This window comes from Eptesicus fuscus, chromosome 20 (assembly GCF_027574615.1).
Source record: "Eptesicus fuscus isolate TK198812 chromosome 20, DD_ASM_mEF_20220401, whole genome shotgun sequence".
Taxonomy (NCBI): Eukaryota; Metazoa; Chordata; class Mammalia; order Chiroptera; family Vespertilionidae; genus Eptesicus; species Eptesicus fuscus.
The window spans coordinates 22,043,465-22,067,082 of NC_072492.1; the positions used below are offsets into that span (position 1 = coordinate 22,043,465).

The 23,618-nt window shown below is 50.1% G+C and overlaps 1 protein-coding gene across 2 annotated transcripts in view; it reads left to right on the forward strand.

The window, feature by feature from the left end:
- The window catches only part of ASIC2 (acid sensing ion channel subunit 2), an 838,890-nt gene that overhangs the window by 812,450 nt on the left and 2,822 nt on the right, over positions 1-23,618 (forward strand). For both annotated transcript variants that reach the window (XM_008147769.3, XM_008147770.3), the window contains exons 4-8: positions 12,279-12,429; positions 14,891-14,947; positions 16,280-16,433; positions 18,570-18,661; positions 23,102-23,181. In XM_008147769.3, the coding sequence (XP_008145991.1) occupies positions 12,279-12,429; positions 14,891-14,947; positions 16,280-16,433; positions 18,570-18,661; positions 23,102-23,181 (534 nt within the window). The remainder of the gene's footprint in view (positions 1-12,278; positions 12,430-14,890; positions 14,948-16,279; positions 16,434-18,569; positions 18,662-23,101; positions 23,182-23,618) is intronic.

A 23,618-nucleotide genomic window follows, 5' to 3' on the forward strand; every position in this document is an offset into this window, starting at 1 on the left:
CCCCGAATATTACTGATTTGGGGGATTATGGGTCACAGCGTGGTGTCACAGACGGTGTAGGTACAAAGCAGTTACCTCCCTTTGGAAAATGATGTAAGATCCCATTAAGTGTGGCTCAGCTGGCACAGGGCTGAGCCAGGAGGATCGCACCTGAGAACTCTCCCTCACCTCTGAGAATTAAGTGGGCCAAGAGCATAAACGTTCAATGCCACATCTTTTTTTTTTTCCAATTACAGTTTACACTCAGTACTAGTGTGTATTAGTTTCAGATGTACAACCTAGTGGTTAGATAATCCTATACTTTACAAAGTGCCCTCCCCACTGGATATTTCCAGTGCCCACCTGGCACCATTCATATTTATTGTTGACTTCTAGAGGCCCAGTGCATGAAATCCGTGCCCGGGTAGGGTCCCTAGGCCTGGCCGGTGATCAGGGCCAATTTGTGGGCAACTGGTGGGGCGAGCGGGCTCCCCCCCCCCCCACCTTGGCTGGCCTGGAACCGCCCACTCACTGGCCTCGCCCCCCTGCCGCCACCGCCACTGGTCAGGGCCATCATAGTGACCAGTCATTCGGCCAGTCATTTCGCTGGTCGTTTCCACTGTTTGGTCGATTTGCATATTAGGGTTTTATATAGATAGATGCTCTCTATGATGTACTTTCCATCCCCATGATTATTCTGTTACCACCCATCTGGCCTTCTGAACCCCTTCACCTTTTTCTCCCAGTCCCACAACCTCTCTTCCCTCTGGAATCATCAGTCTGTTCTCTGTCCAATTCTGCATCTTACCCTTCCAGAACCCACACATTTTATGCCACCCCACCCCCACTGAAAACCTACAGGAAGGGGGTCATAAAAGATGCATGTTGTGGCAACTGCTCCGTGCACACAGGGCCCCCACGCTGGGCCATCTCAGGCTCGGGGGACTGCAACAGTGTCACCAGCCCAGGCGGCAAGTTCAGCTCCTGGATGTGGGCTCCAGGGTGGGGGCTGCTCCACGGGCCTCCAGCCGCAGCAGGGGATTCCCAGGGGGAGAGGACGCTGTGCCTCCTTCCAATGCCCTCCCTGGGCTTTCAGAGCCCACCCCGCCCCCCGTGGAGGGTTGGGCATGGAATTGTTAAAGTGCTGCCCCCGCCACTCAGGGAAACTACCTGATGCCCCCACCCTGGTCCCTTTCTCTGACCCACACTTTCATCCCTGCCAGCTGGAAAGGGGCCATTTGGGTTCTAGACTGCATCTCTGCCCTGCCCTTCCTTCCCTCCTCTTCCTCCTTTTTTCTTTTCCTTCCGATTGCATTTCCATCTTTCTAAGACAATCCCTTGGTCTGCCCCTGGGCATCATCGACTGAAGGGTCTGGAAGAGGCCGCAGGACTGACCTCTCTCTATGCTGTTGGACCATTTCGGAGCTGCTGGGCACACTGTGCAGGGTGTAGAGTGCACAACAGCCAGAAGTTCCACCAGCTCGGACTAAAGTGTGACTGTCGTCCCCAGCACCTTATCATGAGGGCCCCCACAGCACTGACAAGTCAGGGGAGAACCTGCCTGGGCTCTGGACAGGAAAAGACAAAGGGAGAGGCTGGCGCAGGGCTGGAAGGAGTGAAGAAAGCCGCGCAGTGCCTGGCCCACATCAGCCTGTGAGTAAGCGGCCAAGCTAGGACTGCGTGACTCCAAGTTCATTCCCGGGCGTGAGGCCGCCTCCCCACCAGCATCTCTGCAACACTTCCTGCTCCCTGTTTCCACCAACAAATCACACACCCAGGCAATTTGCTGAGAACACGCCGCCAGCAGCGCCGCCAACACTTGCCCAAGAAATTGTGTCCGGATGAAGATGTGATTATAATGATGCGTCGGCATGCACAGACACGCTAAAAACTCCCGCAAGGCAGCCTTCCACTGGGCAGGGGAGGGTAGGGGAGGGGCAGGAGTTTAGCAGGGCTGCTTCCCGCGGGGGATGTATATTTGCCGCAAGTTGTGGGTGTCACGATCACAATCACAGAGGATTCTTCAGTCACCTGGGGCTGCTCCCTAAGCACTGAGCACGGCACCCAGCCCGCCACTCACCCATATGCCTGTCTTTCTGTGCTGCCCGAGGCTCCCCCTCCAGGCCAGGCCACTCTTTACCTCCGCACCTTTGCCCAGGCAGTTCCCTCAATCCAGAACACCCTTCCCACACCTGATCTGCCTAATGTACGACATTGTCATTCTAGACTCAGCTGAAAGGTGACCACCCTCCATAAAGAAGTATTTTCTGATCCCCCCCACACACTCCAAGTTGGTCTGGCCAGGCTTCCTCAGTGCCCCCACTATCCTGTATCTGGTTACCCCATTAGAGTACTCGCTGTGCATGCCTGTTCTTTCTAGACGGACAGCCCTGTTTGTGGTTGTAGGAACCACATCTTATTCATCTTCATAGTCTCAGTTCTTAGCAGTGTTCCTAGAACAGATTAGGTGCTAATTAAATGTTTATTGGACATGGGAAGTGGGTGAGTGGATAGTGAATAGATGGATGGGTGGGTGGTGGATGAGTGAATGGATAAATGAGTGGATAGATGGATGGATGGATGGATGGATAGATGGATGGATGGGTGGATGGAGGGTGGATGGATGAGTGGATGGATGGATGGGTGAATGGATAAATGGATGAGTGGATGGATGGATGGGTGAATAGATAAATGAATGGGTGGGTGGATGGTGGATGGTGGGTGGATGGATGAATGGATGGAAACAAAGCTGGAAAGGCTGCCCCATGACACCAAAACTGGAAGGAATCTTGTAGAGCCTCAATACCTGGAGCCAGCAAGGCCTAAGGTGAAAGTCATATTAGAATGAGGCAAAAAAAAAAATCCTCTTGCTCTTTTGTATAAACATTTTCTGTTCTTGTTATAGTCTCTCCACTCGTGAACCTTATTGCAATGGATATAACCTAATTATTTTATTATTAGTCACAAACCATGGGTAATTCACTTTTTAAATTGATTTCCGTCGCTTGTTAAAGTGCTGCATCAGCTACTACTACTTAGTGTCCAGCCAGCACAGCAAGCAACTCTGTGATCTCAGCACAGAATCCTGATTGGGCAAATCCTGGTCCAGATGGTGCCCACACCAGTCTAGGATGCTCCCACACACGGGGGCAGGTTGGGTTGTTATTCTTACCGGGCAGTCACAGCCTGTATTAGTACATCATAATTTTTGTCTGGCATATGTGAATATTTAAGCATGTCTAGTTTAATGGGTTCTACAGATGAGGCCTCCCAAAATACATTTCAATTTCAAGCAAATGGCAGTATTTAGATATGTCTAAGACTGAAATCTGTGATTGACTGGTGATGTCTGCCATGTGCCCAGAATTGGGGGGGGGGAGGGGAGGAGCAGTCACCTGGTTTGCCTTATAGACCACCCCCTACACTACATTACACCACCTCTGGAGGTTATCTAGTCGGAACCCAGATGCTGCTGATGAAAAAGCTGAGTCCCCTAAAGAGAACAGTGGGGTAACAGCAGAACCTAAATAGAACATCTCCTGAACAGAACAGAGACCCCAGAAATCAACCCAAGCCATTACGACTCAATATTTGACAAAGGAGGCAAGAGCATACAACAAAGTCAAGAAAATTTCTTCAATAAATGATGTTGGGAAAATTGGACAGATACATGCAAAAGAATGAAACTAGACCACCAACTTACACCATACACAAAACTAAATTCAAAATCAATAAAAGACTTAAACGTGAGATGGGAAACCATAAACATCTTAGAAGAATCCATAGGCAGCAAAATATCAGCCATATGTCGTAGCTATATCTTTACCAATACAGCTCCTAGGGCAAAGGAAACTAAGGAGAAAATAAACGAATGGGACTACATCAAAATAAAAAGCTTCTGCACAGCAAAAGAGACCATCAACAAAACAAGAGAGCCCACCGCATGGGAGAACACATTTGCCAATGTTACATCAGATAAGGGTTTAATCTCCAAAATTTATAGGGAACTCATACAACTTAACAAAAGGAAGATAAAAACCCAATCAAAAAATGGGCAAAGGACCTAAATAGACACTTTTTCCAAAGTGGACATACAGAAGGCCAAGAGACAAATGAAAACATGCTCAAAGTCACTCATTATCTGATGCAAATCAAAACGACAATAAGATACCATCTCACACCTGTCAGAATAGCTATCATCAACAAATCAACAAACGACAAGTGCTGGAGAGGATGTGGAGAAAAAGGAACCCTCGTACACTGCTGGTGGGAATGCAAACTGGTGCAGCCACTGTGGAGAACAGTATAGAGTTTCCTCAAAAAATTAAAAATGGAACTCCAATTTGACCCAGCAATCCCACTTCTAGGAATATATCCCAAGAAATCAGAAACACCAATCAGAAAGAATATATGCACCCCTATGTTCATAGCAGCACAATTTACAATAGCTAAGATTTGGAAACAGCCTAAGTGCCCGTCAGCAGATGAGTGGATTAAAAAATTGTGGTACATCTACACAATGGAATATTTCACTGCTGTAAAAAAAAGAAAGAACTCTTACCATTTCCAACAGCATGGATGGGCCTAGAGAGCATTATGCTAAGCAAAATAAGCCAGTCAGAGAAAGATAAATATCACATAATCTCATTCATTTATATAAACTGATGAATAAAAACAGATCCAGAGACATAGAAGCATCAAACAGACTGTCAAGCATGACCAATGGACACAGACAATAGGGGGGTGGGGGCATGTTCTGGGGGGCGGGAGTGGTCGGGAGAGGTCAATGGGGGGAAAAGGAGACATATGTAAATTTCAACAATAAAGAATTAAAAAAAAGAAGAAGAAGGAGAAGGAGAAGGAGAAGGAGAAGGAGAAGGAGAAGGAGAAGGAGAAGGAGAAGGAGAAGGAGAAGGAGAAGGAGAAGGAGAAGGAGAAGGAGAAGAAGAAGAACATCTCCTGACCCCCGAGTCAGGAGCCTTGCAGCCAGACAGAACCAGGTTAGAATCCTGCCTCTCCTGCTTCTTAGCCATGTGGTGTTGGGCAAGTTACCAAAGTTTGCTCATTAATAAAACAGGGTAATAATATTTAACTGGCAAAGTTGTCATGAGGACTAAACTGTTCCATGAAGCTGTGCAGTATTTCCCGTATCAGGGTCTGAAGAACACATGTTCCTATCTCTCCCTCCCACCCAGTAATTCCCTCTGGTTCCGTGTAGATTCTTTTTTTCATCCAGGCAATGTAGGTAGTTATTAAAGGTGTAGTCTGCTGGGTTCCCATCCAGCTCGTCCATGACCAGAGTCACTTCAATGCCCCAGGCTCCCAGACACACAATGGAGATCCTGGAAGTGCCAGCCCCTGAGGTTGTTGTGAGGATCAAGGACGTAGAGCACCCACAGTGCTTCCTAAGGATCAGTAAACACCAGCCACATCATATCTATGCCCTCAATCAGTCCACAGCCCGTCTTGGAGCAAGTGGGGCCTATTCTCTCAGGGCCCTTGTGGGGACTGAGAGGGACCATATTTCAGTCTTTTACGATGACTTGAGCTTCTTCCTGATGCCGTCTCTTCTTCTTTGACCTTGTGGGTTGAACTCTCCCTGAACCTGGCAGAGACGGGGGGGGGGGGCGGCGCTTCTCTGCTTCTGTGCGACCTACAAGGACATGTCTCCCCTGAGAATCCTTTGCTGCCTCTGTTACCAACGGATTTGTGGGTTTGATTTTAACATTGTTTAAAAACAGCACAATATAATCATTTGTGAACATGCTTAAATCACTCAGCAGGACGCAATAAAAACATCAAACCGAAAATTACGGCTTAAAAAGCAGGCTCTGATTTCTGATTTCCCGTCCAGCCAGGCGGGCGAGGCAGAAGTTTGCCTTGCAGTGGAAGGTGGGAAAATGGGGTGAGCAGGAGGGATCTCAGGACACAGCAGGGGGAACTTCATAGGGGACCCTGGGGCCTCTCAGAGCACAGTACCCTTTGGACCCCATCCCTTACAGATGGAACAGAGAAGCCCAGAGAAGTTGAGTGGCATGCCCAACATCACAGGAAAACCTAGCCCTCAGCTGGTCCGGGACTCAGATGGGATTCGGTGCTGAGCCCACCTCAATACAGAGCCCATGGGCACCAACATGACAGTTCCTCTAGACCTGCCTTCCCTTGGGAAAATACTTGAGAATATGTTGATTCTGGAAAAAGTAGCAAAGCACATGAGGAGAGCGAAGTGGGAGAGGGACTAGGACTGGGCAAGGCGAGGGAGCTTTGCTCTGATGCAGACCCCTCCTCCAACTCTTTCTGGCATCTTCCATGTGTTCTCAGGCCTCGGGCAAGACGCTTTCTGTGGAACTTAACAAAGGCCTGATTTCACACATCCTGTCCTTATGACCAAACAGAGGCCGGAAGGTGTCAGCCAAGGGTGACCGATGGGTCACTCAGACCTCAAGTTCAAAACTAGTAGCCTCTGAAGTAGCGAATACCTCAGGGCGGTTCTCGTGCAGAGAGAAGGGTTCAGAGAGGCCCAGCCACTTGCTCCAGGTCCCTCGCTAAGTAAGTGGCAGAGCCAGGATTGAAACCCAGCTGGGTCTGACCACAGGGCATGTGCTCCTGGCCTGGCTGCTCTCGGCCAGGTGGGTGAGTGAGGAAGAGGAGGAAGCCAGGCAGACCCCGAGCCTAACGTGATTTGGTCCAGGTGGGCACCGTGTGCCATCACTGAAGCAAGAGGCCAAGTGGCTGCCATAACAAAAGAGCCAGGTGGGCATCAGGTGAGGTAGGTGGGCATCTCTCCTTGTCTCCCTCATGCCTTTCCTAACCTTTCTAGGAGCAGAAGGAATATATTCTCATGCAGTTTCATCATCTTCTCAGCATCACCCCACACAGCAGCAGCAGCATCCAGCCGAGGCCTCCGAGAGTGGGCTGCAGACACAAGGAAAAGGCCAAGTGAGCTTGGCAAGGGCCTATGGCTTCCTCCCTTGGGGCAGCTCAGACTGCAGACAGGCCTTGGGCAGCTACGCTAACTGCAGCGCCACCTGCTGGCCTGCCTCGGGATCCGTGGGCTGGGAGAGCGGATGGCTGAGGACCCGACCCGCACAGGATGCCAAGGAAGCAAACCCAAGCTTCTAGTGATAAAATGAAAAGGACTGTAGAGCAAAGGACTGCTCAAGACAGTGGAGCAACGAAAGGCAAGCGCCAGAGTATTCAGTCACAAAAGTTCTGAGTTCTTTACTCAGTTCATAAATTTAAGCAATTATCCAAAGCTACCAACCAGTTCCACGACACAATGGGAAAAACGGGTAAGGGAGGACGAGCTGTCAGGCAAATGCAGGCACCTGTCAAGGCTCAATCCTGGGCATCTCCCCTCTCTCCCTGGGCTGGCTCAGCTAACCCACAGTTTCATTATACATCGAAGCTCCCCACACATCCATCTCCAGCCCAGGTCTCTCTCCCAGCTCAACCCCGAGATCCAACTGCCTGGTGCCATCTTGGACACCTGAATTAGTAGGAATCCTTCTCATAATAGACACAACTCAAAGTAACTTGATGCCAAACAAGGCGGAGATTTGCTGGTCTGTAAAACCAACTTGTGAGGAGAGCAGAGGTGGAACTGGGCTATTAGTTGAATGAATGAAAGTGGGGGAAAACATGGAAGACTTTATTAGAGGAAAGGGGTGGGAGGTCAGTCTTGGTGAGTACCTACTAGCTGCTGGGCACTGAACTTATTTAATCAGATGAGACTAAATGCTGGGGATGGGGGGAGGGGGCAGTGAAGTTGACCCAAAGTCACACAGATAGTTCATGAAAGAATGAGCGGGGGTGGGGGGGCCTTTCTGGCTCATTCCACTGCCTCTAGTCCTTAAATCAAATAATAGATTTAAGGTCTATGATTAAACGTAAGGGGCTTAAGCAACTTTAGAAGTCATTTCATTCCCTGGGTACTCAATGCTTGAACCTCTCTCTTCCCATCCCAGCCAGGTAGTTGGGTAGCTTCTGCTTGAACACCCCTCATGATGGGGAACTTACTCTCAAGACGATGCTTTTATTATGGAATCATACGGGAGGTTAGAAAGTTGAGCCAGAATTGTTCCTTCTTTAAGATTAAATAAGGTCATGCGTGTAATGTGCCTGCCACGGTACCTGCACCATCAGTAAATGCTATCATGCTCCCCACTTCCCTTATTACAAGGATTCTTGAGTCTGTCTTTCCCTTGGGATGCCCGGAAACAATCCCTGAGACAGCCCTTTGGATATTTGAAGGCAGTGCTTCAGGGTCCCCCGAAAGCATTGCTGGCCCCGGATAAACAAATACTCCAACCTACTTTCAGACACTCACTGGCAAGCAAGAGTCGATACTGTACATGCTGCGATTTCCCAGCGGCTGTGGTGTGTGAGGCTTCAGGAAAGCTGATGGAACAAGTGACAAGCCAGCCACAGCAGGGTGGTCATGGGCTCTGAATCATGACCTCCGCCAAAAAAAGGGAAGTGGTTGATCCCGAACAGACCTTGACTCATCACCAGAGCCTCACCAGCTCCATGCTTGGTCCACCCACCGTGGGAACCTGTTTTAGTGGAAGAAAAAGAAATGAGTGTGGAGAGCAGCTACAGTGTTTGGACAGGTTCAAGCCTTAGACTAATGAGAGGGCACAGTCCTCTCATGGCCATGTGCAAGTCCCAGCTTGGAGGGCAGAGCCCTCCCAGCACAATTATAGCCAACAGCTATAGTTGTAAGCTTGAACCTATGGTCCGAACACGTGGTCCCACGTGCCTGAGTGATGTGGGCTTAATAGAGTTCAGGTGCATGTAATTGAGTAGGATCGAAACCCACGAGAATGTTGTAAACATCTTGACCACGCCCTTACTTTGCCTTGTGGCATCTGGCTATAAAATAAAGACACGGCTTGTAGTCCATGGTGCTGTCTCTCCATTAGAGAGGACAGTGTCCCACCAAGACCCAGCTTTCTTCTCTTGTCTGTCTTTTCTAATCCTTCACCGCCCCCACTCAGGGTCACTGAACCTGGCTGAGCTGGCGCGGCACATAAGGTGCCCCAGGGCTGAATATGCCATGGCCGTGCCAGCTCGCCACAAATGAGTAGCCCCCACAGTCAATATTCATCATTTTAGACACACACACACACACACACACACACACACACACACACACACACACAGCTTTGCCAAAAGTCACTGTTGGTCCTTCCCAAATCCAATTAGTGTGTTTATGGATCCAATATTGAGCAGCGTAGGAAACCTAATGCATTCTAATCATGGAATATCTACCCTTAAATCCTTCCTACTTACAGGTGGGGAGACTAAGGTTCAGAGGAGAGAATTATCTAAAGTCGTACAGGAAATCTGTGCAAAGGCTGGTCAACTTAAGCACTCCAAAGAAAGGTGAGATAGTAAAGCAAACGTACATTTAAAACAAAACAAAAAGGAAGAAGAAAGAAGCCATTAGATCAAAACAAAAAAAGGAACGCTCTGAGAGGCGTCCCTGGTGTGTTTCTCTCTCTCTCCCACCGATCTCCTGGAGAGACAATGTAGTATCGTGTGACAGGTGCAAGGCTGGAGTCAGAAATCCCCAGGACCGGATGCTGGCTCTGCCACTGACAAGGTGTGTGATCTTGAACAGGCTACTTAACCTTTCTGTTACTCAGGTGCCTCGTTAATAAAATGAGCACAGGAACATCTCCCTCCAAGGAGTCCTGTGAATGTTAAATGAGTGTGGAGACGGGGCTCTCAGTAATGGTGGAACAGCTTATATCAGACTAAATCTCCTGGAAAAAGGAATGATAAACTTTGGACAAAATAGTTTAAAATACTATTTGATGGGACTAAAGCAGGCAGGACCTGGAGGGTATGCAGCCCCTGAGGCTAGGGGCCTGCACTGGGCGAAATACACATTTATTTATCTGACTTCTCCCTGGAGGGCAGGTCAAGTTCTAAGGGAATACTGAAGTAGAGCTCGAGCAGAAAGTAGCAGTCATTACGTTTAAAAAGGCACAAGTCTGCCTGGCTGCTGCGGCTGAGTGGATTGAGCATCGACCCATGCACCAAGAGGTCACAGTTTGATTCCTGGTCAGAGCACATGCCCAGTGTGTGGGCTCAGTCCCAAGTAGGGGGCGTGCAGAAGGCAGCCAATCAATGTTTCTCTCTCAGATGTTTCTCTCTCCCTCTCCCTTCCCCTCTCTCTAAAAATTCAATAAAAACATATTCTTTTTAAAAGGCACAAGACAGAGTTCATGGTTCATGATTGCCAGAAAGGTTGAACATTTGGGGGAAGAAAGATCCTGGAAAGGTGGGACCCACCGAGGGGGAGCTCCAACATGTTTCTATAAACTTCCCTAAAATCATAGACTGAACCTTGGACTTCATATGGGTAGGGGTGACACTCCAAGAAGCCCAGGTGAAAGAGCTGGGCAGTAATTTCAGCAGCTGCCAATGCAGGGAAGACAGACTGTCATTCAAGTTCCACCACATTACACCTGATAAGCATCCATCTCAGGCTTTCCATTCAAATCCCAGAAGTGTCAGACCTTAGGAGTTAACGTCACATTCCAAGACTAAGGGCTACAGCCCAGGACTAAGGGAAAAACGAAAATATTATACCCATTCTTATACAAAGCCTAAACAACACCTTCACAAAATCAAAGCGATTCACTCAGTGCTGTTCGGTGGAAGATAACTGACCTGGAGCCACTATAGTTATCTACAATGTCCAGCATACAACAAAAAATGACCATGTCCTTCGCTATACAATCAAAACCTACTATACACATGAAGAGGTAAGATATGAAAAGAAAAATAAAATAAACAATTAGTAGAAACAAATCCATGTATAACCCAATTTAGAAAACAACTTTAAAATAACAACAATAAACATGTTAAATAATTGCAGAAAGAGATGTAAATAATGATTGGCGGGGCGAGGGGGGTGCAAGATATGGAAACTTTTTTAAAATGTCAACCTGCAACTGAAAAATGCAGTGACCTGGAATTTAAAACCGTTGGGTGGGATTATCAGAAGATTGGGCAGAACACAATAAATGAACACAGACCTGAAGACACTGGCCAGGGCCTCAGTACTTTTGAGACTTATCATTAGGCAATGCATATTGAGAATTATGATGTCCCCTTGATGGTTGATCCTGTTACTGTGAAAGTAACCCTCTCTCTCTCATGCAGTATCTTTGTCTTGAAGTTTACTTTGTGTGGGAGACATTTTGTTGAGCTAAAGAAGCCAGACACAAAAGAGCACATAGTGTAAGTCTTCATCTATAGGAAATTTGAAAAGAGGCAAAGCCAACCTGTGGTGATAGAATCCCTAACAGCGATTGCCTGGGCAGGTGGGGGCTGATTGGAAAGGGACAGGAAGGAACTTTCTTAGGTAATTAAAAATATCCTATATCTCTTTTAATTTATTGATTTGAGAGAGAGAGAGAGAGAGAGAGACAGAGAGAGAGAAACATCCATTTCTTGTTCCACTTATTTACATATTCATTGGTTGATTCTTCTATGTGCCCTAACCAGAGATCAAACCTACAACCTTGGCATGTCGGAACAGTGCCCTAACCCACAGAGCTACCCGGCCAGGGCAAAAACGTCTTATTCTTGATTGAAGTGGCAGTTACATAGGTGTGGAGATTTTTCAGACTTTGTTGAACTGTGCATTGGAAATGTGTGCATTTTATTGTATTTTTTATTCTTAAATTTTTTTTTTAAGATGTAAAGGACTTGGCTTGGGGCGTAACACACAGTAAGTGCTCACCAACCATTAGTTCCTTCATCCTTCACTCTCTTCATCCCCAGCAGGCAAGTGCCATAGGTGTTAGAACAGTTTACAGTCATGGGGCCCCTGAGAACAAGTGGCACGTTCCCCAGAGGAGTTCGTTCACAGCCGGCACGGGAGAGCTGCTCTAGCCAGGGCCAAGGACCAGAAACAGCACGGTGAATGCCGAAGGCCGTTTCATCCCAACCCCTCCTCCAGGTCTAGGTCTCAGGTCCCAAGTCTGGAGGGTAGAATTTCCCAGAGACGGGAGATGACAACGTGTGGAAGTGACAAGAGGCGGCATGTGGAAAGGGCTCTGTGAAGATCCGCATTTCTGGGGAGGTTCACAAGAGAGGAGATAAGAATACTAATGTTAGAGCCAGATGGTGAAGGCTTGTGAGGTCAATGGAGTCTAGATTGTCATGAATTAGTTGCTCAATAATTGTTTGTTGATTGAGTAAGTGAATGAATGAGGCTCTGAGCCCATCTAGGCTGAACCTCCAGGGCTGACTGCTGCCCCCTTCTTCCTGTCTTGCAGCTCACATACCTGCCGCCTCCGTGGGGCGAGTGCCGATCCTCAGAGATGGGACTCGACTTCTTTCCTGTTTACAGCATCACCGCCTGTAGGATCGACTGTGAGACCCGCTACATCGTGGAGAATTGCAACTGCCGCATGGTCCACATGCCAGGTCCGTGCCAGGGGAGGGGCGGCCACAGGGGACCGCCTGGGGCCTTCTTTGCACTTCTCACCCTAATGGGAAACACTTCCCCCCTCCACGAGCATCCAAAGGGATGTTATTGGTGCCCAGACATTTAGAGGGCAGGCAGAAACCCACTCTAGCAACCGAGGCAGCACCCTGGTGTCCTGAAGCATCCAGATGTTTGGAGAACATGCCTCCCAATGTTTGAGATGTTTGCTAACTGTTTGCTGTGTCCAGATATTTGGAGGGTTGCAATCGTTGCTTCCTGGTGTGGTCCATGTTCACACCTCCAGATGTGTGTTGCTTTCATCCAGATATTTCCCTTCCTGAACCCAAAAGTCCAGCACTCTTTCAAATGAGGCAGAAGCCCATCAGCCCGCCTGTGAATGCCGGTGCTGACATTTCTGGTGTCAGACTTACAGCGCATGTGGCCATCGCATCAGAGGCGGTCAGCTTGACAGAGGCGGCCTTGCAGAGGGAGTGGGGCTGATGAGGGCAGGGAGGATGACCAGGGCTGGAGGCCTTGGCTTCTAATTCAGGTTCCTCCACTCGCCTGCTTTGTGTCCTGGCCCAAGTTTCTAAACCTCTCTGTTCTCAGCTTCATTATATTTAAAGAAAACAAAAATTAGGCTACGACATAAAAATACTTTTTAAACTGCAAGAGTCGCCGAAACCGGTTTGGCTCAGTGGATAAAGCGTCGGCCTGCGGACTCAGGGGTCCCAGGTTCGATTCCGGTCAAGGGCATGTACCTTGGTTGCGGACACATCCCCAGTAGGGGGTGTGCAAGAGGCAGCTGATCGATGTTTCTCTCTCATCGATGTTTCTAACTCTCTATCCCTCTCTCTTCCTCTCTGTAAAAAAAAAAAAAATCAATAAAAAATATATTTAAACTGCAGGAGTCAGTGGTTGTTGTGTTAGTATATGGGAGGAGGAACCAAAAGTCCTGTGAACTGAAGACCTACTATGTGCCAGGAATTTTGCTCGCATATTTAACAACTACTACTTCATGTTTATAGCATGCTTTATTTAAGTATATTTAACGAAATCCTTATATTGGGCATTTAGTTCATTACCAATTGTTTTCTAATATAACCAATGCTGAAATGAACATCCTCACAGCTAACTTCTGAATTATTTCATTAATAATCAGTAATTTATTTAGTAATCTAAGGTTAGAATTATTGATCTTTAAAATTGCCTCTGAGGCCCTGGCCAGGTAGTTCAGTTGGTTAGAGCATCGTCCCAATATGCCAAGGTTGTGGGTTTGATCCCTGGTCGGGAATCAACCAATGACTGTATCAGTAAGTGGAACAACAAATCAATGTCTCTCTCTCTCAAAATCAATAAATAAAAATTTTAGAAATAAATTAAAAATAAAATTTCCTCTGAGCTGCCTAGAAGACGGAGCAAAAAGGAAAACTATCGATTAAATTATTATTATCGGAGCCCTAGCTGGTTTGGCTCGGTGGATAGAGCATCAGCCTGCGGACCGAAGGGTCCCAGGTTTGATTCCAGTCAAGGGCACGTACATTGGTTGCAGGCTCCTCCCTGGTTGGGACACGTGCAGGAGGCAACCAATCGATGTGTTTCTCTCACATCGCTATTTCTCTCTGTCTTTCCCTCTCTCTTCCACTCTCTCTAAAAATCAGTGGAAAAATATCCTCAGGTGATATGTATATTGGAAAGGAGGGAGCGTAACAGCCCCTCAGCTCTTGAAAAAGGTGTCTGGGGAAATAGCGAGGAAAGACATCGAGGTGGACGTGCACTGTAGCACTTGGTAAAAGAGGAAACGGTGGACCCTGGACTTCTGCAGAGATATGCCAGGAAGGACAGCTGAGCAGTAGTTAGTGTTACCTGCCTGCTGCTCAGACTGTGAGGCTGCCTCATGGAACCTGAGCTGAAAGCAAGCAGTGGAAGTTCAGTCATTCCACCCAGGACACGGGTACTAGCCTCTCAATTACTGGTGGGAATTCAGGGCGCAGAAGGAGGCACTTACAAAGCAGCCCTTCTCCCAGTGCTGTGTGTGGTGGGAAGCCCCCCCGCCTCGGGATCAGGGTTCACAGCCCCCCTCCATCACTGCCACTCCGGTGCCCTGGGAAGGCTGGATGCAGCACTTCCCCTTTCAGAAGGAAGTGGCCTACGCCCAGGATTTAGGAGGTGCTCATTGCCTCGCCCCACTAGCAGATCAGCCAGCAAGGTTTCCTCACCCATCACCCGTGCAGCCATCTGGGAGGGTCCCCCTACCCTCTGCCCATGGTCATAGGGCAGATGGGAACCCCATCTTCTGGCTCTGGGTGCACTGCTCCCGATGCCCCCAGGCTGCCCTGGTCCGGGGATCCTTTGAACAGCCCAGGGGCTGCCCCTGCCCGTAAGGGGTGCGCTGCCTGCCCCAGCCTCGGGAGGGGAGGTGTTGCGGCCTTTGTACCTCCCTGTGTTTCTTCTTTGCAGGGGACGCCCCTTTCTGTACCCCCGAGCAGCACAAGGAGTGTGCAGAGCCTGCGCTCGGTCAGTACTGGGGACACGTGGAATGCTGGGGAGGGCCTGAGATGGGGAGCTCCTGGGTGTAGGAGAGAGATTGGGTGGGAGGGGGTGGGGGAAGGGGGAGGGGAGAGGCTGGACAGAGTGGAACGGCTGCAGGAGAGGGAGGTGGAGAGCAGGGTGCGAGGGAATTGATGCAAGTAGATGAGGGCTGGGAAGGGCACAGGGGAGAGGACGGAGGCAGAGGGGTGGACAGAGAGCAGTGAATGTCAGGGGGTGGGGGTGCTGAGGAATGCAGAAGAGGGGCAGAGACGAGAGAGGATGCACGACAGGTGTGGGGGGCACAGAAGGAGTGTGACAGTATCCCCCCCTCCCTGCGCACGCGCGCACACACACACACACACACACACACACACACACACACGCTGGTAGCTCACACAGCTAGGCCACCAAGGTTATTCCAAAGCAGTTGAGCCCAAGTAGGTGGGGCAGAGGAAAGAGGTAAGGCCGTGTGCATGGACTTGAGCTCCTTGGCAGCTGCACTTGCTGGAGTTAAGTGGGGGCAGCTCTTGACTCACACTGCCAGAGCTTCCATGATTGGAGGGGGAGAGAGGGGGGCTGGTGAGAGGACAGGCAGTGCCTTCCAATGTGTGCAAAGACTCAGTCTCTCCTTGGAGTGAGGAATCAACAAAACCCATGGGCAGCCAGAAACACTGAGATGGTTAGAGGAAAGAGGGAGGGAAATGCTGTCTTTAACCACCGGGTCTTAAACAGAGAGGAGAGAAGAGGAGCGGGTGGGGAGACTAGATGAACCTGGATGCGGGGAGTTTGCCTCTAGAGAAAGGAGTGCAAATCTTGGCCTGTGTCCTAACCCAGCGGGCACAGGAGGTGGGCGTGGCTATGGGGAGCCAGCCCAGAGGGAATCCGCGGAGCCCGGGCTTCAGATGCAATGGTCTCCCACATGTGCCTTTGCCGGGCGGCCCACTTTGTGGATGAGAACACTGAGGCTAGGAGCAGAGAAGAAGGCCCGGGAAGTTGAAGGGGCCAGGACTCCCTCGGAGCCTATTCTCCCAAAGCGGTGCCTTTTCAACAGTTTGTAAAGGGCCACCTAACAGTGAGAGAAGCAGAAGGAACACAGGACCAAGAGCAGCCCACAAAGAGTGGGCACTTTTTCATAAGCGCTCGCACCCTCAACCTAGAGCAGCAGCCCAGCTTCCCTTCTCTCTGCAGCCCCCCAGCCCTCCCTCACCAGGGAGGGCACCTCTTCCCAGCTCCTTTCTCTCCTGCTGGACCTGCTGCCCTGGCCCAGAGGTCGCAGACCCCACAGCGAACTAAGCCCCCCCCTCCTCTTCCCTGCAGGTCTGCTGGCGGAAAAGGACAGCAGTTACTGTCTCTGCAGGACACCCTGCAACCTGACCCGCTACAACAAAGAGCTCTCCATGGTGAAGATCCCCAGCAAGACGTCAGCCAAGTACCTCGAGAAGAAGTTTAACAAATCAGAAAAATATATCTCGTAAGCCCAGGGGCATGTGCACTGGGGAGGAAGGGGGGTGGTATGGATCAGGAGGAAATTCGGGGCAAACAAGGAAGAGGGCAAAGGGGAGCAGTTAGCTCCATTTAGCAGACATTCATTGAGCACCTGCTGTGTGGCAAGCTCTGTGCTCAGCACTCAGACTGTGAAGACAAAGATGATCAAGATGCAGTCCCTGCCTTTAAGGAGCTTATAGTCCTACAGGGCGACAAGCAGGCAACTGAATGCGACAAAGGCTGATCCCGGCCCCAGGGATGCAGGGAGGTGGTTGACTGCACCTCGCATGGGGATGCTGCCAAGGAACATGTCAAGAGATTTTTTAAATGATGCATAGGGGTTTTCCAGGCAGGCTTTGCACATTCTGTTCCCTCTTCCCAGAATGCTTTTCCTCTCACTCTTCACCTGACTGGTCCCTCATGGTGCAGGTGTTCATTTCAATGTCATCGCCTCAGTCCACTGGCGTTGAGCATTTTAAACATAGCTTGAGCCCTAGCCAGTTTGGCTCAGTGGATAGAGTGTCAGCCTGGGGACTGAAGGGTCCCAGGTTCAATTCTGGTCAAGGGCACATGCCCGGATTGCAGGCCCGATCCCCAGTAGGGGGCATACAGGAGGCAGCCAATGATTCTCTGTCATCATTGATGTTTCTGTCTCTCTCTCCCTCTCCCTTCCTCTCTGAAATCAATAGGAAAATACATACATACATATTTACATATATGTATGTATGTATACACACACACACACTGAGTGGCCAGATTATTATGATCTCTGAACACATAATAATCTGGCCACTCAGTGTATAACCTATATAATAAAAGGCTAATATGCAAAATGTCCCCTCGACCAGGAGTTCGACCAGCAGGCATGCTGGCCAACCACCCATGTCCCCTCCCCTGGCCAGGCTGGCCGGACCCCACCCATGCACAAATTCATGCACTGGGCCTCTAATACATATATGACCAGATTATTATGCGTTCAGAAATCATAATAATCTGGCCTCTCAGTGTGTGTGTGTGTGTGTGTGTGTGTGTGTGCATATATGTGTGTGCATATATACGTGTGTGTGTGTGTGTGTGTGTGTGTGTATACACATATATGTGTATATATATATATATATTAAACATAGCTTGAGTGACTCGGGAACTGAACTGTGATTTTATTTAATTTGAACTTGTTTAGCAGTTTTAGAGAAACCCTTCAGGCAGCCGCTTAGAGAATGGGTGGGAAGCCAGGTGGGCAAAAGGGAGCCAGTTAGGAGGTCGTCACCATAAACCAGGCAAGAGTTGGCGCAGCTTTGGCACCTCAGAGAGCCCTGCGTGGAGAGAGGGGGTTTGCTCCTCTCCCCAGCCACTCCCTCCTGCCAACACCATCGTCAGAGTCCCTCCTGGGTGATGTCTACAAAGCGGGCTGCTTCTGTTCCGTGGATTGGGGACCAGCATTGAGGCATTGTGCGCAGCACCGAAAGAGATGGGGAGTCGTAGGAGGTGCCAGGTCCTGCTGCTGAGCAGACATTCTGCAGGCAGCAGCGGGGCCTCCTGCCAAGATGTGTCTCATTAACACATCTGCCTAAGGGAACAGAGGGAACCAAGGTGCTGCTGCCAGGGCCGCCCCGCCCACAGATGGAGGTTTGTGCCCTAAAAAGCCACTCCGGCTCTGGCAGCTGACTTGGTAATGCCAGGGTGGGACCTCGGACTAGAAGCTTGTTGTAAATCCCAGTAGGAACTCGGGGACTCTCAGGAGTGGGTAGGGGAGGTCAGCTGGGCGGGCAAGCCTCATCAAAAGAGTCCTGAGCTCACCTGCAGGGAAGGACCCGGGCAGACCCCTTGGGGGTCGGAGAACCGGGAGGAGAGGCAGCGTGCAGAGTGGGGGAGAGAACTCAGGGCAGAGGGGGACCGCTGATCGGCGCCTCCAGGTTCAGCCCCCAGGCCTGTGAAGAGCACAGGGTGGAGTCAGGGCTCCTGGTTTCAAGGCCCAGCTCTGCCACTTACCAGCTCGAGCGTTAGGCCGGTTGTGGCACTTCCCGGGCCTCAGTTTCTCCATCTGTCCAGGGGAAAGCTGTTAGATGATCACTGTGGATCCTGACAGATCCACCCATGTATGTACTGAACGTTCCCTCTGCAGAGAGAACATCCTCGTTCTGGATATATTTTTTGAAGCTCTCAATTACGAGACAATTGAACAAAAGAAGGCGTATGAAGTTGCTGCCTTACTTGGTAAGTCGAAGCGTCTGTTGCACAAATTTCCACATCTTATAGGAGGTGAGCGGGAGGGGGGTGGCAGGTGGGCAGCAGGCGGGCAGGTCGATCTGTACGCCTCCTGACAAGTCTAGCTCTATGCCCGCTCATTGTTCCCTCCATCCTTGTACGGCTCCTGTCCCAGAACGCGAAGACCTCCAGTGTGGTGAAGGTTCTAGGCCAGTTCATGCAATCTCTGCCTCAGTTTCCCCATCAACACAGGGAGGCGGGTGGGCTGAAGATCTCTGAGGGCCTTTCCAGAGCTGCCCTCTTGGATTCCATGGTTCTCCGCCCCCAGGTTGGTGTCAGAGTCTCGGGGTGGGGCAGGAAGAAAAAGCTGTCAGATGCTGGGAAGACTGAGCTGTGGAGGGTCCCCGGGCGGTGGACACAATGAGGGTCCCCAGTGGAGCCCCCCTGGAAAGCAGCGTTGCTGCATTGAGAAGGCCAGGTGGCCCCCTGCGCTGGGTCCTTTGTCAAACACAAAAGAAGGGCCACTTGTCCCCAGGTATCTACAGACCTGCCTGCCACCCACACAAGGTGTCCTGGCCCCGCAGGCACACAATGGATGCAGGGAGTTCATTTCAACCCTGCCCCGGCCCAGCACAACATGCACAGGACTAAGGTGACCAGACGTCTCGCTTTTGGCGGGACAGTCCCGATTTTTAACCATTTGTCCCGCGTCCCGCGGCGTTCTAAAAAAGTCCCGATTTTTGGAAAGAATGCACGACAAGCTAGGGAACGGCGGGAGAACGGGAAGGGAATATACGGTTTTCGGCGGCCATGTGGCTATTTAGCCAGGATATGAGTTTTACATTATTTTTGTTAATTTTATAATGTTAAACTTTAATAATAACAAATAATTATTGAGAACTGATTATCGAGAACTGCTTATCAAAGTTCGCATTGTTGATCAGTTGTTAGAATTCGACCACCATTGTTTGGATTTAATGAACAATGGCATTTTTGGGGATTGGCAAGAATGAGGGTTACATTTTGTAACTGTCTCTCAGACGATACACATCGTACTGCGTGCTAGTAAACTAGTTAAACAAGTGATGTCATTACAAATCAGCTATTCAGATAATTTAGGTAAGTAATTTATTTATTTATTTCATAAATACATAAATTTTCTTGAATTTAGCAGACAGTACTCGTATTATTTATATTATATAGTGGCGGCAAAAAGTCTAGCGCTGGCCTTGAAAGTGACACTTACGACTTACGTTACGGCAAATTCATGACCTTTTAAACAACGACAGCAATCTACTAAAAAAAAAATTCACTCAAATGAGAAATATGCCAAAGAATAAAATAATACTATACATAATTTTTTATTTATTATATTTGAAAATTGTACTTATGTTGAAATTTTAAAATATATATTACAATACTATTTTTGCGGTCTATGAAAATTTTTGTTGCTCCATATAGACCAAATTTTTAATCAAGAAACCTCTCCCCCTTCGCCCCCCGGTCAATGGTGTCCCGCTTTACCAATGTTAAAATCTGGTCACCTTATACAAGACCCCTGAGGCAGACAGAAGACCTGCCCCTGCGGGCCTCCTGCCAGCTCCCCCTCACTCTCAAGAAGGGATCTGCAAGGAAAAGTAGCCGTTGTTGCCTCTGAGCTGAGCCAGGTGAGGGGAGCAAGGAGAGGAAGAGACACCTTCTACCTGAGGGTATAAAGCAAAGACCAGCTGTGAGAATGTAGGCCAGTGGCTTCTCCTCCCTGGCCTCAGGACCCTCATCTGTAAAATGGGTCTAATGAAACCCACTCTATGTGTTGGCTGTGATGGTTAAATGTGGTAAAGCCCCAGCCCACAGACGGTCCATTAATATCATTTCTGGTCCCTGGACAGTCTCCGTGCCAGGGACCAGGACCCGGCTGGTGTTTCCAGGTGCCATCGGGCCTTTCTGCACCTCTCCCAGGAGGCTGGGTCCCAGCTGGGTTAAGGTGGCTGTCGCTCAGGCCTCTCAGGCCCCTATGGCCCCTATGGCCAAAGGGGCTGAGCCTAGAGAATTGTACCCTGGGCCGGAGATGTAGGCTCCTCCCCTGCCTTTGCCACCTTCGTTTTCTAAATGGACTCAGGACATGACTCCTCCCCATCCCCACATAAGCTCACAGTCACACACACACACACACACACACACACACACACACACACACACAGTGGGGAGGGCCCGAGCTCGGATCTGTCAGGAGGGACAGCTCGTCTCTGCATCAGATATGAGGATGAGCATTCCTAGCACCGTGTTCCCTCCCAGAATAGCCGCGGAGAAAAGCATGGGGCCATCTGCAGCCTCGTGATGGGAGTGTGTGCCGCTGAGAACCGTCAGCCACAGGCTGTCAGGCCCCCCTCTCACTGCCACACAGCCCACGCCCTCACCTCAGTGCACACTGCCCCCCCGTGGGCACACACGCTCCATGGGGAGTCACACACAGGCGTGCACCTGCACAGACCCACGTGCACACGCACAGCATGCCTGCATTCACACTCTTTTTTTTTTTTTAATATATATATTTTATTGACTTTTTACAGAGAGGAAAGGAGAGGGACAGAGAGCTAGAAACATCGATGAGAGAGAAACATCGACCAGCTGCCTCTTGCACACCCCCTACCGGGGATGTGCCCGCAACCAAGGTACATGCCCTTGACCAGAATCGAACTTGGGACCTTTCAGTCCGCAGACCGACGCTCTATCCACTGAGCCAAACCGGTTTCGGCCTGCATTCACACTCTTACCTACAACTGCCCATACACACAAACACACTCACACCTGCACATGCTCACTCGTGCTCACACTCAGACACACGGTCCACCTCCACAAAGCCACTCACACACTTGGACACTCTCCGTGTACCTACCCTAGACCTAGATCACCACCTACATAAAGCCATCAACAGCCAGATGTACTGCCTATTTCTATCCAGACACTGCACACTCATGGGACCCTGGCACATACCCCCACACTCAGTCACACTTCATGCACATACAAACACACATTCACACCTGATGTGCACACACATAAGTGCACACTCCCCGATACACCTCCACTGAGGGCATGAGAGTGAGCATGAGGGAGGAGAGGCATGCAGGGAGCCTTTTGAGCTCAGCACCAAGTCCCACCAGGAAGACCCCCCTCCCCACGATCTCAACTTGTTCAGGATGTGGCTGTCGGGCTCCTCCCAGCCATGACCAGGGTAGGAGTGGGCAGATGCACCCATCAGGAAGTTCTCAGACCAAGAGGTCATCCTGGAGTGTCCAGGAGGACTGTGTGCCCACCCCAACAGCACCCCCATTCCCAGCACTCGCCCCAGCCCAGTCTTGGAGATTCCAGCTGGGAAGGACTTCCCAGCTCATCTCCTCCAAGCCCCCTTCCAATGGCCTCCACCACCAAGGGTGCTTTGAAGGCAAAGCTCCTGAGAGGGTCAAGGCTTATCAAAGCCACACAGCAAGCTGGTGGCCACTCCGAGCTCAGAGCCCCAGAGAGCAATGGGGCAAAGCACCGTGGGCTTCTGGGGGATCACAACCCTCGGAGAATGGGCTAATAGCCTCTCAAATATAAACTCTCCCACTACAAAAAGCCAGGCGTCCACACTTAGTGTTTTCATTCCATTTCGGAGGATCTCCAACCATCTGAAGCGCCCACAGGAGAGGGGTTTTCAAACTCTGGTGGACCAGAGGACCCCCTGGGGAACGTACAAATCCTGACCTCCAGACCCCGACCCCAGATCTGATATGTAGCCTGGGACAGGTCCAGGCATCTACACTGACTACAAGACTCCCAGGAGTTTGATGCCAGAATAACTTTGGTCAAGGGGCCCCTCCAGCCCAGGGTAAGAACCTCTGCTCTAGAAAGAGACCAAATTGAATATTTACCTTTGGGTAAGGGAGAGGGAAGATGCTTCCAAGGGCCTCATCCTAAGAGAGGAGCCCCAAGGTGACCCTGAAGGTCATGTCATGATTAAAGGCCTGGGCGAGGAGGCCTCTTGTGACACTGCTGCCAAGACCCCCACTCAGGGCACCTGACACTTGTGTCTCAGGCTAGACTGTGCCCTTGCCCAGGGCAAGAACCACACATGTCTTATCTCTATTCTCAGCCCAGAGCCAAAGCAAGGCCCAATCAGTGCGGGTTCTAAGGTAATTGGCAAGCCTGTCGGCCTATGAGGTCTCTTCTGGAACCTCCAATAAGCATTCGGGTTAGTTCGCATCCTCACTAGGCGCTGCACGCCATCAGCTCTCAGAGCTGTGCATCGAGGGCGGGACTTGTCAAAGGCCTGCCTTCCGGTGACAAGCCCGGGCTCCCCTGGAGGGGGGCCCACTCAGAAGGTCTGGGTTCCGAGTTCCGAGTCTGTTCGCCCTTCCTGGAAGTGCTGTGAGTGAAACCAAACCGTTGGTCTTTTCTGTCTCTCTCCAGGTGACATTGGTGGCCAGATGGGGTTGTTCATTGGTGCTAGTATCCTCACAATACTAGAGCTCTTTGATTACATTTATGAGGTAAGATGGGGATCCCTCTTGGGGAAATGACCACATCCTGCCCCAATGCCCAGAACCGAAGCACTACATCTCCACCAGAGCCTGCACCCTCCTCCTGTGCATGGCTGTTGTCTGTCACCAAGCCCTAGGTATCAGGGAGGGATGAATGTGAGGGAGGGGAAGCCACAGTCTGATAGAGGAAAAGCAGTGGGCTGTCTACACGAGCAGGGAGGGGGGAGAAGGGAGATGAGACCGGGCTGAGGCCAGCTCTGAGCCCCTCCCACAGCTAGCCTGGACATGCACACACACACACACACACACACACACACACACACTTATACCACACTTACACATTACACTTATACCACACTTACACATTACTCACAAACACACACACACACACACACACTCAGACACACACACTTATACCACACTCACACACATACTACTCACAAGTG